Here is a 15642-nt window from a genome sequence, read left to right on the forward strand (position 1 = left end):
AAAGTAGTCATTATTTGATTATTTCCAATATATTTTGACCTTTTTTTTTCGAATGAACAAAATTCATATTAAAAAAAAAAAGGATTTTAGGGTGGCAAAATAAAAGAAAATTAGAACATGGAGCTAAGGTGTAATATATGAAGTATATTATATCCTAACCTTACCCCTTATTAATCACAAAGATTTATATGTGGTTGGTCACATCGTGTGGCCAGGGTTATTATTCAGGAGTTACTAATTCACTTAAGGGTTACTCGATCGATCAAGGATTACTTGGTCAGGGGTTACTCAATCGATCAGGGACTACTCGGTCGTTCAGGAGTTACCCGGTCAGTGTTTTGGTGTGTGTCAGTCGACGACACGATGTGGCCAGCCTCACGGGAAATACGTTGCTTATTAATAGTGACCTAGGAGATATATAAATTTTAGACAACATGTTTTATAGTTTGTTTTCAGAACAAAGTTGGTATTTAATATATGTCCGATAATTTATTACGCAGTAATGTATCAATGTGATCCTTGATTTTTTATCAATGTGATAAGCCGATACTTTTCAAATGGTGATAGGTCATAGTTCGATTAGATAGAATGTTGATTTGCAAAATCTTTGTCTTTGTATATATAGAATAAAAAGTCAGCAACTGCCCAGGAGTTTTAAATTAAATACTGCAAATTGGGTTTTTTGTCAACACACCATCACAAACAAAGGAAGTTTTAAAAAAGTAGAAAAACTAGAAAGAGAGAAAAAAGAACCGGCCAAATTGAACCCCCACGCCCAAGGTTCCTTTAAGATGACGTGATAATGTAAAAGTATGATTCTAAATTTCCAAAAATCTTGACTTTCTCACAATTTTTTTAATGAATAAAATAAAATCTAATGTATAGTTTTCCATGAATTTACAAATATACTTTCTTTATTCTCCATTAGAATATGTTTGAGCTTGACCAATCCTGTTGATCACCATTTTCGGCCTATCAAATTACTTTACTCCCAAGCAAATTTACTCTGTCAAACATACTCTGCAAGCCTGCATTTCTCCCATTATTTTTTTAACAATTTTAAACGCGTTTAATTTTATCATCAAATCCTGAACTATTTAAAACTTCATTATTCTATCTTTTATAAAATTTAAACCCCTTTTAATTTGTATCCAATTTAAACCCCTTTAAATTCTGATTTTTCCAAATTTTCTAAGTACCCAAATTTTCAAATACCCAATTTTACAAAAATCCTCGAATTCCCAAATTTTGAGATACCCAAATTTGTAAAGATGAAATCTTTGATGATATTTCTTGTGTTTTCTCTGCTTTTTTCTCTGTCTCTTTGTTTCCAAGAATCATCTAACAATCATCAACTCCCAAGAAACATGATTCTGGAATACCCAGATAATGGAGGAAAAACAGACCAAGAAGAAGTGAATTTACAGTGTACAAGTTGGAGGTTTGCAGTGGAGGCTAATAACTTGAATTCATGGAAAACAATCCCACAAGAATGTGCTGATTATGTCAAAAATTATATGATGGGTAAGGGTTATTTATTGGATCTTGAAAGGGTTTCTAATGAAGCTGCTGTTTTTGCTAGAAGTGTGAATGTTGAAGATGATAGCAAAGATGCTTGGATTTTTGATATTGATGAAACTTTGCTCTCTAATCTTCCCTATTATTCTGATCATGGCTATGGGTGAGTCCTTTTTATGTTTATTATTTTGATAGTAATATTGTTTATGGATATTAATGTTTCATTGAGTCATTGAGTTTAGCTTCATTGTTAGGAGTCATTGTCCTAATTGATGTGCCTTATGGTGAATTGTTGAATGGTCTCGAAATCGTGTGTTATGATGAATTGTTTCGAATTTTGATTTGTATTATAATGCTGTATTTGATGATGAGATTGATGGATATATGATATGTGCAATGGTTTGTGGAAAATTGTAGTTTGGAGGTGTTTGATGGTGTGGAGTTTGATAAGTGGGTTGGCAAAGGAATGGCTCCAGCTATTGAACCCAGCTTAAGGCTTTATGAGGAGGTTTTAAGTCTGGGATTCAAGGTTTTCCTGCTGACTGGACGTAGCGATAAGATGAGGGATGTTACTGCTCAGAATCTGATGAATGTTGGTTTTAAGAACTGGGACAAGCTTATATTGAGGTAATATTCATTCTCATACTACTTTATGATTATTTTTAAAATGGGATGAAAATTTAGCTGTCATATGTTAATGCATGTACCTGTCTTAACTTGCTGCTATCTGTTTTTGGGTTAACTTCCAAGTTATTCAGGACAATAAAATATCGTCAAAACTTATTTAGTTGACTTCCTAATTGACTATGCTATAATCAATCTACAGATGAGATTGTGTAGGCTGATACTACCTTATCGGGTGTTTCTGATCCTTATAAGGGGTTGCTTTTATGTTGTTCTGAGGTTCATGTTTTTTACATTTAGCTGCTGTAGATCAATGTGCACAGTATGCTCTGAATTACCTTGTGGATAAGATGATGATATGTGAAACACAGGAATTTTACAAAGAAATTTATCAAGTGGATATTATGACTTGGGTGTTTCCTTTCACTTGTCAAAATGCTTGCTTGAGATTGAGCTTTCAAAACCCTAGATCTTACCTGATGTCCTCTTTATTCTGATGTCTAGAATGATTAATTTTGAGGTTCTTACATGATACTGAATACAACATTGATGGACTGAGGGAATCTGAGAACTTGCAAATTTCCAGCTCAAAATGAATCACATCTATCTGAGTCACCATTTCCGCTTCCTTCCTATGCTTGAATTGAATAGAATATATAACCCATTAGCCAACCATTATGATGTCTAACATGTGAAATACAATGCCGTATCACTGACTGATCCCCACGTTTCAAATAGCCTGAGTAATTATCATTGGTAGAGTGTATACTTGCCCTAGAAAAAGTTTATCTGGCCTAAGCCCCTAATTATCTGAATTCTGAAAGGCATTAGTAAGCATTGTATATCTACCCTAGAAAACTAAGTTCTGCTGCCCTAAACCCCTATATACTTGTATCAAGATAGAGTTTAGTTTGGTTTTGAGCGAGGCTCATATTTATAAGCCAAAATACTGGATTGGGGCACCCTAAACCTGAAATGATGTAAAAGTTAGGTGACCGTTGGAGTCAATTTCTTGCCTGCATCTTGGGATTCTTTGTTTCCTGCTAAATGCTGCTAGCTAAAATTAATATTCTGTTCAGTTGATTACTACGTATTTGGTATTACATTACATTTAGGGGCTAATATGTGTATATTGTCCAGACATTGTGGTGCAGTGATGCACTTGGTTAATATTTTTTAGAAAAACGGATGGCGTGCCTTATATTAGTAATTTGTCCATCAATACATATGGGGAGACCTCACAAGGATTATGGTTCTCCCAAACTTGTTCAAAACCAAAACACTATACGGGCTAGATGATTAGTAACAGTATTCCCATCCCGCTTTACATGGCACCAAGACATAGAATTAAAAGAACAACTAGAAATAAGCACATCTTCAAGCAGATTATTGAGGTCAGTGAGAAAAATAGAGCCTTTGCATAGTCTGCCAATCAATGCTTGGCTATCCGATTCCACCACTATGTCTCTGAATCCATATCTTTTCGAAAGCCTGATAGCCTCAGCAACTATAGGAGGCCAGAAAGCTCTTGAACGTCTGGATGCAGCAAATACGACCTCCCCCTGCCAGTTTCTAGCTACCACACTGAGTCCCACCCACCCACCCTTCATCTCGTAGAGACGCATCACAATTAAGCTTTATCACCCCTTCCGGAGGAGCAACCCATTTCTTCGGACTGCTGCTGCCCTTAGCTCTCACTACACCATATATTTTCTCCGTGCACTTGTTTAATATTCCATATCACTAGCTATCGTAATTAAGGATATGACTCACTTCATTAATCAAACATTTTAATGTAATATGATTAGAACCCTGTTTTGGAGGAAGTGGGGATTGAGGGCCGAGAAGTATCAAACCCAAATTATGTTGTACTTGATGAACAAAAAACTAAAAATTATTGAACTCCAATAGAGTCTAGGTTGGAGAGAAATTGTTCCACTTTACCTAATCAGCTAAGCAGGTTGGAAACACAAGCATATGTATGGTGGCATTAACATATGAAGTATCAATGCTGCTGGTTGATCATAAACCTGTCCTTATGTTTCTCTGTTTTGCTCAGCAAGTTTTCTTTTTCGTTATCTTCTGAACATCAAGCTCTTCAATAACACACAAAAGCCTTCACTTGCCTTGCAAAATGCTGAGATTTAAATCATCCCTTGCTTTTAAAAGTGCAGAAAATATGTTCTGATATTTTGGTTCATGCTTGTTTGAACACTTATTTCTTTGAATAACACCCCAGGGACACAGAAGACCATGGAAAATTAGCAACGATATTCAAATCAGAGAAGAGGAGTGAGATGATGAAGGAGGGATTCAGGATCCAAGGCAACTCCGGGGATCAGTGGAGTGATCTGTTGGGTTTTCCAATGTCCACTCGTTCGTTCAAGCTCCCTAATCCTATGTATTACATTCCCTAGTGAAAGACCAAATTATAATTATAAGTAAAAATTCAATATCAAAATACTAGTCTAAATATTGGAGTAAACAATTGTACATTGTATAGAAATTAATGAATTGAATAGTAAGGACCTCTTATATAACTAGAGGTGCATTATGTATGTTGTGTTAGCTGATTTGGTGAATTAACAGGTAATAACAAAACAATTGACTGGATCAGGTGTAGTTCTTCACCTTGATGAACTAATGGTCTCAGTGAGAAATTTTCTATTTTGCGATTTTTTATTTCTTGTGATGGGAAAGAGGGGGATAAAGATCTTATTGATCATTTTATAATGATGTTTTATCTTAGTGATAATTTCTTAGACGAGGTAACAATAGAGAGGAATGTTGTCCGTAGGTCATAAAGAGAGATGTCCGTTGAATGGTACGGAGTAATTATTTATATACGAGTTACGACTATATGAGTAGTATACTCTGTATAAATAAAATAAAAAATCAAAAAAAAAAAAAAAAAAAAAAAAGGTTGTTTTAGAAGGACAAAAGAAGCTTTTAATAATGAATGCTGACTGGCATTTTACTCCTACACATCCGGTCAAAATTAATTAAATGCTAGGACCATTTGGTCATTTACCAACTAAATTTTTTTAGTCAGAGGAAACAAAAACTATGAATTTTTATGGGTAGATTTTGTCAATAGTTGATCCAGATTCATGTTTTGTATCATATAAAATTTTGTTGAATCTAAGACAGACTGTAAGAATTACTACAGTTCTATATTTTTATGTACTGCTACTCTGCTAGGCTTTGTATTCATCACTAGAGACGAAAATCTGAAAACTAATTTACTTAAAAATAATGTAACCAACTAACCACCATTAAGTTGACAATATCTTTAATTATGTTTAGTTTCACAGAACAAAAAGTCAGGAATATACAACAACACTTCACTTACATCAGAGATTATATCGTCCTTTCAAATGAGATCGAGATCCTCTCTAATTATTGGACGGACCTATTACTAATGTTGAACACGAACTAAACAATTTGTCGTAGGGAGGAATGAGAGATTCAAATGATCAGCATAGATTTAAACTACTATAGAGTAACATTTTACAACATAATTCGAGTTTCCTATGCTTTCGTTGTACAAGAATTTACTTCATTGCTCGAATTTGGATAGTTCGAGTTGAGTATAAATATCTACATCCCACAAAAAATACAATGCAGGCTTTGCCTCCCCACCCCTTAAAAAAAGAATTGAGCAAAAATCATTCTGTTAAGCATCATCATTAGCAAGATCTTGTTGAGCTTTCCTTAGCCAAATTCTTGGGTAATCTCCAGACAAGAAGATCATTATGAGGGCCCCAATAAAATCCAGCATCCCATGTTTCCCTGATACTAGGCAATTAAATAAATCCTGGAAATTCCAGCAGCCTGAGCACAAATTCCAATGGATTTCTTTGCCATCTGACTCAAACCTTCAACTTTGTTAAGATTGTGGGCACACTAGATTCATCAAAAGTCAGAAACTTTCCCTACTGCAAGATCTTTGTTGTCCCTGTCCCGGCATGCGCCGATTTTTATGACAATGAAAAAATTGCCATAATATGATGTTAATCATTCATCAATCATAAGTGCCACATCCCTGTGTCAAGTTCTTTTGTGTTGTAAAGCTGGTTCCTTTCCAATTTCCTCAATTTTCCTTAGGACTTCATTTGCTGGTGGTCTAAGAGAAGGCGATGCAGAACAGCAAGACATTGCAAGCTGAACTAGCTTCAGGGCACGATCTTCTGTCCTGTGCCTTTGTTTTCCTGTTTGATTAGATACAATGTTGGGATGATACATGTCCTTGATCCGATGGTCCAAAATTGCAGTTCGGATGACATTAGGCAAGAAATATTCCTGTGAGTCTGATGAGTTTACACTAATAGGTTCTCTGCCAGTAAGCAATTCTAGCAAGAGTATTCCAAGACTGTATATATCAGTACTTTCATTAACATCCTTCATTTTCATCAGCTCAGGAGCCTTATAGCCCTGAGCTGCAGAAGTCTCGAGCATTTCTAGTCCTGCTGTTGGGTTCAAGACCAGATAAAGACTGTAATCTGATATATATGGCTGAAAATCTGGCCCCAATAATACGTTTTTGGACTTGAGATTGCCATGTATTAGGGGTTTGTGCAATCCTGTGTGAAGATAAGCCACTCCCTTTGCTAAACCGAGGGCAATGATATAAATCACATCCCATTTGTAGGACTCATTGTTGCTATCTGTTCATAAAAACACATACTTAAAATGCATGCTTTTGGAATATTGGAGTTAAAAGTTTTAGAACTTTGAACAACCCAAAAGTGACTAAATATTATGCATTGGGAATTAGGACAGGCAGCACGCCAGCATGTAAACTGCAAAGAAGGCAACTAATTATCTATAGTGAGGGCATAATATGAAGACGGGTCAGTTCAGCATGCGAATCAGTTTTTTGCTTCAAATATTAAACAAAATTTAGTTGAAGCTAAGAGATAAAAGGAATAGGAAGAAGTCCTAATTTTTGAGAATACTAAATGTCAACAGCAGAAAAGATGGGCTACAAAAGAGTTGTTAGCTTTGACCTAGTGTTTAATAAAGAATTACATCCCCACAACTAAGTTGAGCCGTCCTGGATGGATGGTTCTTTATTGCTTAAATTACTCCAAAAAATGAGGATCAGAAACTTCGACGCAAGGTTTAGGATCAAGTGGAAGGCCAGTACAGAAATGGTTGGACTTAAAAGAATAGGTCCGGTTGACCTACGAAGCCGGCTAACCTGCTGATCATAAATCACAGATTCATGGGCAGGAATCGTTCAATGGAATGAAAACTAGGTAATTAGTTCATCTAGGAAAAGAAAGAGAGAGAGAAGGCCAAAAACACCCAAAAGGACCCCAGATTCTAAAACTTGACAAGTCTGATTTTGACAGTAGCAGAGTTAGCTGGACTGAAAGACCATACTCAACAAAATATCAACATTAATGACATGAAGTGAATTAATGAAATGATTAGGACAAGTGACTAACAGCAAACCAGCAAGAAATATTTTTATCTTCGATTCACGGTGTAATTGTGTATAGATTAACAACAGAAGAAGAATCTTAAGCTTTTCAAAATAGATAACCTTACAGCCAACTCTTACATAAACCCAAGTTTAGAAGCAAAGTACTAAAACCAACATTGAAATAAGCATGGTTTATGACCAAGAAAAGAATAAAACAGCAAGGAATTCAAGCATTAGAAAGATTCACCAATAAAGTCCCTTTTTTACATCACTAAAGGAAAATTATTCCTCTGTATGGAAAAAATTAAAGGATAATGTGCCCGGATTTATTTCATAAAAAGAAAAACTATTTTGCCAATTTCTGAACAGACCATAATCTGCTGCATAAGGAAACCCAGTTAAAGAGATAAATCAGAATATTACAGGACGATGGGATCAAATTCCGTCTACATCATTACACTTTGTGGCTCTCAAAGCAACAAAAAACAAATTTTCAACAATTTGCCAATCAAACAAGATGGTTAAAACAATTAAATTTTTTAGAACAAAATTAACAAGCAAGAACCCTCTTCACCAGGGAAATCCAGCTCAATTAAACTCCCAACCATACAAGAAAATTAAAAGAACTCACTTCATTAAAACCAACAAACAACAAATTAAGACAAAACCCAGCTGAAATTGAAGTAGAAAAATGCAAAACTAAAGAAGAGAGAATCAAGAAAAATACCTTTAATAAATTGAGCAAGATTTCCATGAGCATAAAATGGATGAACCAAAAGCTTCTCACCTCTGGGGCCCATATAAAAAGCCTTAAGAGGGACCAAATTAGAATGCCTGACCAAACCAATTGCATGCACTACAGGAATTACTTCTCTAATGGTCCCACTACAAGCAGGTCTCAAAAATCTAAGCAACAAAACTGAATTACAATTATTATTTTTCCTAAATAAATCAGCTTTGTACAATGTACCATAGCTTGATTTTCCAATTACTTCACCAGGTGCATCTAAAATGTCAGAAACGGTCAGATCTTCGCCCCCTTCGAAGCACATCAACCCCTCATCATTACTAATACTGTTAATTATGTTTCCTAATTCTGGGTCATCACTAGATTCACCGCCTTCTTTCTGATTTTCTGGGTTTTTTCTCTTGAACAAGCAAATAAAGAGTATGAAGATGATGATGATAGTTAATGGGATTAGTAGAAATAAGAATTTGAGGATTTGGGTGTGTTTCATTTTTTTTTTGTAATTTTAGGAGAGAGAGAAAAAAGAAAAAAAAAAAAAGAGGTAAAGTGTTGAAGAATGAGTATGCAAATGCAAAATCACATTTTGTTAAAGAATGTGGAAGTGTGGGGTGAGTTTAAAGAGTAGGCCATAAAAGGTAGAAAAGGGTGTTATGATCTGGGAATTCTGTATTGATTATGATAGCCTTGAATTGATAGCGGAAGTAGGGACATTTTTTCTTGGAGCTCTTTCCCAAATTAAGGTCAAGAAGAACCGCAATTCCCAAATTGCAGCCAAAGTTTTAAGAATTTCCATTTTACCGTCCACGTAAGCACTGGTTAAAAAACCGGTTTTTTTTTTTTTCCGGTCCAGGGTAAACCGCTACTTCAAGTAGTGGTTTCTTTGCAATAAACCGCCACTTCAAGTAGCGGTTTTTTAGTTTAAAACCGCTACTTGAAGTAGCGGTTTGTTTACAAAAAACCGCTATTTAATGTAGCGGTTTATTTTGGAAAACCGCTACTTCAAGTAGCGGTTTACTTTAAAAACCGCTACTTGAAGTAGCGGTTTACCCTGGACTGGTTTTTTTTTCAAACTTGCATAATCACTCAAAAAAAAACCTGCAAGTTGTGTACCTGTAAAACATGAGATATATAGCATATTTTCAACACAACCACCATAAATAACAAGTTTATGAAGATCTAAGGAAGTCGAAATTGCAAAGTCGAATATTTTTCAATTGATTAAATATAACAAAATCCAATTCTAAGCATTTACAAAAAAATTAGTTTAGTTCCAAAATATACACTTAGCTCGGGCGTTGCTTCTTCCCATGAGGTGACGATGAAGATGATGCAGCTGTCTCCTCTGGAATGTCATCCAGGCCAACTCCAACCCCAGACGTAGTGTTGCTACGCCGTCGGTTTCTCTGATACTGGCGATGCACTAGTGGAGGAGATGTCATGATAGTATGCTGAGAAGGAGTCGGTGGACGGAAGGCACGTGCTGAATGGCCTCCACGATGAGGTGGTGGTCTGATCGGCATAGTGTGCACAGTAGAAGATGAAGACGTGGACGGTCGAGGCTGCTGAATAAGGTGTGACTGCCCCACCCTAGACAAGGTTTGGCCACAAAATGATGTAAAACCCTGCATCGTCTGTATGGCAAATGGTATAGCCGTCTCTGGTGGCAAGTGGGAGATGGTCTCAGTAGCTCCCGATAGCTGGACGTGCAAATCAGCAAATGCATGTGCCTACATTTAAGTGTAGTTTTAATGTTAGTAAAATGAAATCAAAAACGTAAGAACTAGATTGAAATGAAGTGAAGTTCATACAAGCAGGAGGTCCGAGGTAGCTGGCTGGTAATGACTCGGGGGGCGCTCCTGCGAAGGTGGAGTAATGACCAGTCTCGTGATGCGACGGTACCAAGCCATGTACTCTGTCATGGCCGGGGAAGAAGTCCCAGTGAACGGGTATCCCTGGACGACTAATGCCTCTCGTCGACTCCACTCGTGTACATGGTCCGAATGCCGAATCTCCCAATTACGCTGTCCCCTTCGATCCTTCCTGTGTAGAGCAACGTCCGTGTCTACATCCTGTGGGATCGGCTGGTCTAACCCGAACTGACGAAGGACTCGGTCTGGGAGGTGGAACTCAACGACGTCAAAGCATATCAGAGGTGCCCGTGAACGCCAAATGTGCATGTCTGAGCGACAAATCTCCGGAAGTCGATCCATCACCGCCTCAGTATATGGCTGCCAAATCATCTAATTCCCAAAACAAGTATGTCAACATGTATATGACTAACATAATGGAAGAAATACAATGCACAAAAAAAAAGAAACACCGATTGTACCTGGTCCTCGCGCTGATGGTCAAACGCATCTCTGTAGTATGGTAGTCCAGAAGCAGTATGCGCACACGATAGATGGACACGTAACCACCTGTAAAGACATGTTAATAATAATTCTTGAAAGATAGAATTGTAAGAACATGAACTTGAAGCAAACATTGTACCTGCACGCCAAAGGGTCAACACCTCGCTGATGCTGAGTCCCCAAAATGTCATCCTCATCCTCAGCCTCAGGGTCCTCCTGTGGCGGATCTCGAGGCCTCCTAATGTATGGTCGGCCAATAGTAATATGCTCCCACGACCACAACTGTAGTAGGATGAGCGGGCCTCCAATCTGTCTTGAATCTCGCTGACATCCTCGACATAGCTGCCGATACAAAAAACCAAGAGTCGCACTCCCCCAGCTGTAGGTCGAAGCTGTCGCCACTCTTGTCGGCGAACAGAATAGAGTGACACAGCATCGCCACTCTTGTCGGCGAACAGAATAGATCCCATGAGAGTGAGAATGTAAGCACGGCTATGGCGCTGAACTGTCAAGTCATCAGCTCCCTCTGGCATCTGTGAGAAGTGACGTCTGAGCCACGTCAACTTTAAAGTAGATCCCTCCAGAAACGGCTTACCGTTATCATCATGGCCAGGTCGAACTCCCAGCAACTCCTCAACTAGGTCATGCCATCCCTCAAATGGAGGTCCAATGACAGGAGGGCCGTGCACTCTCAGACCTAACAGGACGGAGACATCCTGTAAAGTAATGGTGGCCTCACCTACCACTAGGTGGAAAGTATGTGTCTCCTGCCTCCACCTCTCAACCAACGCCGTAAGAAGAGATCGATCAAGCAAAAACCCTCCTCCCAAAATCCTATGTACACCGTAAAACCCAGGATTTGATTCCTTGAGAGCTTGCATGTACTTAGGCAACTGTTCATATGAACCCTCCCAACCCCCATAAATGAGTTTTATTGCCTTTTGTTTCGCTAGCCATGCTCTCTTGTAGGTTATTTGGAATCCATCAAATTTCTCTTTCACAAGTTGCACCATTGTCTTGATTTTCAATGAAGGATCAACGCGAATGACATCTAGAAGAGCATTGCAAACGAACTCGGAAGTCAGTAGCTTATGATCTCCCGAGTCGATGTCACCAACACAGTTACTTGCATGAGGGCCGTTGTACCTCACAATTTTAAACGTAGAGAGTGTTGGATCTTTCACTCCTCTAAGCCTCCACGAACAACTACATTGTTCTTTCCTCTTGCACTCAACAACATATTTCTCTGGCTCTGCCTCCACAACTCGAATTGTTTGATTTCTAGCTATGGAGTAAGATTTCACAGCATCTTTCAGTTGTTGCAATGAGTCAAACTGCTGACCAACCTCAAATTCTCCCCCATTGTTATATGTCTCATTTCCTAACCAAGACATCCATGAGCTATTCAAACGAGGATCAACTTGCGCCACTTCATTGAAGTCTGAAGTGGGGGCGCTTCCTTTAATTGCCTTATCACGAGCTTCAATTATCTCTTCATCATCATCTTCATCAGTGTCATTCATCTCTGCATCGCCAAATACATCAACATTGTTTGGGTCAAGAGAATCAAGAATGCCTTGTGGTTGTGTGCTTGTCGAGGTTCCAACATTAGGCGATGAGGCCGGAGACCTAAACTGTGAGAGATGGTCATTGACATAATGTGGATCAACAAGCATTCTTGTGAATGACCCTATGCCCACACTTTGAACACCAGTGGAAAACGGTTGATCCACACTACCAAAAAAATCCATCCCCGGAAAGGAACCAGTGTTAGTTTGCACAACTGGCTCCTTTGGAACTTGTTCAATGAACAATTGCATTGCAACAGAAGAACTCTGAGTCACAGCAATCCACATAGCTCTAACAGCGTTGTCGTCATTTAACGGAATTGCAACATATGCCCCAGCCATAGGATAACGCATAACCACCTTCAACTCCACACCTCTAGGATCAACACTCAATTCTTCATATAGCTTGTTCAGAACTTGTGAATATGTCATCGCAGAATGTACAAACACAAATTTTTGATTCCCACCCCTATACGTTATATCGCTATCTTTGTGGACAATTTCTCCACCCCAATAGCAATATAGAGGGTAGTTCGGAACCTCCATGTTTCATTCTAGAAAAGACCATTATTAATCAAAGATATTAGATTGCAAAAATTCATTAACAGTGTGGCAATGTCCTAACATCAAGCAAGCAAACTACACAATTATAGCAACCTAAACTGAGCTATGAAGGTCTTAATACCTCTTGAAGCTCAACATGGGCATAAGTCATGACTACATGTACTTTGAGCTCATGTACTTTGTGTATAGAAGCTCTATTTTCACTTTCAAAATCAGCAATTATAGCAACCTAAACTGAGTAATGTGATCGAAACCATTAATAATTCTACAAGGGTTATATGTAAGGTAAGTAAATCAACAACAACAACCAAAACCAACCACAAACATACATACAAAACCGAAACTCAATAACAACAACAATAAACAAGAACACTAACAACAACAACACAACCAAAACCAAAACTCAATAACAACAACAATAAACAAGAACACTAACAACAACAACACAACCAAAACCGAAACTCAATAACAACAACAATAAACAAGAACACTAACAACAACAACACAACCAAAACCGAAACTCAATAACAACAACAATAAACAAGAACACTAACAACAACAACACAACCAAAACCAACAACAACAACACATACATACAATTCTGAAACTCAATAACAACAACAAACTCAATAACAACAACAAACCCAATAACTGAATACAAAAAATAATTAGGGCACTTACCACAAACAAGAAGATCAGCACGTTTCTTCTGAAATTAGCGAAGCCGACCACTAAAGTCGAACCCTCGGCGTCAACAGCGGCGGCCTTCGTTGCTGAGGAATGCTCCGGCGGCGTCGGTGGATTCCTTGGCTGCGCCGGCTTCCGTTGAAGGAGGTGTGATTTTGGTGGAAGGCGTGGATGGGATTTTGGTGAGAAGACGAAAATGAAAGAGGAAAGTGAAATCGGGAAATTATACCTGCTAGAAAACCGCTACTTGAAGTAGCGGTTTATTAAACAAAAACCGCTACTTGAAGTAGCGGTTTATTAGTAAAAACCGCTACTTCAGGTAGCGGTTTTGCTGTAGACCGGATTTATAATTTCTTCCCCCTGAACCGGTGACATGGACGGTAGAATGGGAATTCTTAAAACTTTGGCTGCAATTTGGGAATTGCGGTTCTTCTTGACCTTAATTTGGGAAAGAGCTCTTTTTCTTGTTGCCATGGTTTGGATTTTATATACTACTAGTCTACCACTAGTACTTGTACAATATTTAACATTAAAATTTATTTTCGAGATTGATTTATTGCTTTATTTTAACTCTTTTTTCTAATTAGCTTGTATTGTCAGAAAATTAATCAAATAAACTCTTGCCTGTTATATCTGTTATGTTGATATGATGGCTTAAGGCTTACTAAGAGAATGTTCTTTAACTAATAAGGTCGTACCTGAAATCAAGGATCGAATCCAGTCTATATTTTTATTTTATCTTAATCGCCTCACTCTTAAATACCTGGAATCGAATCTAGTCAACAATTTTGTTCTGTGTTAATCAACTCGTTCTTAAATATACTCCGTAAAAAAAAGTAGGTATATATATCAACTATTTGGATGCAATATGCACAAAAATGTACTCCACTTCCAATACTTCACAGTGTTTTAAACTCTTAGATAAATGTCAACTTAAAAGTTGATGACCAATTTCTTAGAAATGAATACTACTTAAAAGTGTAGGTTGTTAAAAATTACAGTACTTAGTTACGTAGAGATATCATACAAAATATACTTGTTGTATTAAGATTTAAGAGTGCATAGTGATCATTGTGCACCAAAAGAAAACAGTTTATTGTATAAAAGAACATGTTATATATTCTTTATTTATAATATAACTATATATATAGAAATAAGTGCACCTCATAGGCTCATATTCTTTTATTATATTGTCATGTCATTTTAGACAAGTATTAGTATTCTTAGGATGCACTCTCACTCTACTATACCATCTAACTTGCGCTTTTTTCTCCTTTTTTTTTTTTTTTTTGGCTTAAGTTAGACTTACATCTGCACACTCAATTTTTACTTTCTAATTATTCACTTCCCTCGATAATTTTCTCAAAAAAAATGTAACATATTTAAATAAAAAATAAAAACTAATGGGAGTGAATAATTAATAATACATGTGTTTGAACTTTGATGTATATTTTAATTTTTAAAATTTGATAGACTATTGAATTTTCATCCCCCTAAATAATATTTATTTCACATAAAAATATACTTGTACTGTAATATTTTTTGTTTCTGGTACAATTGTACAAATATCCAAATCATACTCGTATAAAATAAAACCAAATAAATAACCAAATCATGTTATCACACCCCCACTCAACTTTGGCCATACTAGTACTTTCCGTCTCATATACAAATCCTACTTTTTCCACTGGTTATTCAGTTATGCACTCCTCTGTGATGACATCGTATTCCTATAGTTTCCCCTTCTTTTCTGAAAGAGGCAACACCCCCTCCTTAAGTGCCAAAATACCTCCATGCCCTCATACTAAGCTTTGAACCCGATTCTCACCGGAGTTCCAACATCACTCCCATCACCAGTGCTAGTTGCTGCTGCTCTGCATCTAGTTCCAAGTTCGTGTTGTTAGCATACTTAACAGTTTCCCTAGTGATAAGGGAGACGGATCTCACCCATATATTAACGATTTTACATCTTAAAAAATGAAAGAAGATTATCTTTATAACAGAGTTGGTGTGAATCCTCACCATAAATTGGATAATACTGATCTCACAAAACATCAGTTGTGAAATAACCAACAAAAGAACCTAATAACATCTACATCAGTGCTAAATAAAGCAAATAAGTTTATCCGAACAAATTAAACGAGAAATATG

The 15642-nt window shown here is 37.2% G+C and overlaps 3 protein-coding genes across 3 annotated transcripts; 1 reads left to right on the top strand and 2 right to left on the bottom strand.

Annotated features, from left to right (window-relative positions):
* Positions 1-672: 672 nt before the first annotated feature.
* LOC110717345 (acid phosphatase 1-like) lies at positions 673-4758 on the top strand. Its single transcript, XM_021896009.1, has 3 exons — positions 673-1681; positions 1936-2145; positions 4382-4758. Exons 1-3 carry the CDS (start codon positions 1272-1274, stop codon positions 4557-4559), a joined length of 798 nt encoding a protein of 265 aa, XP_021751701.1. The 5' UTR covers positions 673-1271; the 3' UTR covers positions 4560-4758.
* An 844-nt stretch (positions 4759-5602) lies between these two features.
* On the bottom strand, positions 5603-9318 carry LOC110717344 (putative kinase-like protein TMKL1). The gene is made up of 2 exons (XM_021896008.1): positions 8301-9318; positions 5603-6809 (listed from the first exon to the last, which is right to left on the bottom strand). The coding sequence occupies exons 1-2, from the start codon at positions 8809-8811 to the stop codon at positions 6193-6195; spliced, it is 1128 nt and encodes a 375-aa protein (XP_021751700.1). The 5' UTR covers positions 8812-9318; the 3' UTR covers positions 5603-6192.
* A 194-nt stretch (positions 9319-9512) lies between these two features.
* Positions 9513-13778, bottom strand: LOC110717612. The gene is made up of 6 exons (XM_021896359.1): positions 13486-13778; positions 11129-12794; positions 10812-11075; positions 10651-10738; positions 10130-10561; positions 9513-10048 (listed from the first exon to the last, which is right to left on the bottom strand). Exons 2-6 carry the CDS (start codon positions 12784-12786, stop codon positions 9605-9607), a joined length of 2886 nt encoding a protein of 961 aa, XP_021752051.1. The 5' UTR covers positions 12787-12794; positions 13486-13778; the 3' UTR covers positions 9513-9604.
* Positions 13779-15642: the final 1864 nt, after the last annotated feature.

Source organism: Chenopodium quinoa, unplaced genomic scaffold, assembly GCF_001683475.1.
Source record: "Chenopodium quinoa cultivar QQ74 unplaced genomic scaffold, ASM168347v1, whole genome shotgun sequence".
In the NCBI taxonomy this organism is placed as follows: domain Eukaryota; kingdom Viridiplantae; phylum Streptophyta; class Magnoliopsida; order Caryophyllales; family Amaranthaceae; genus Chenopodium; species Chenopodium quinoa.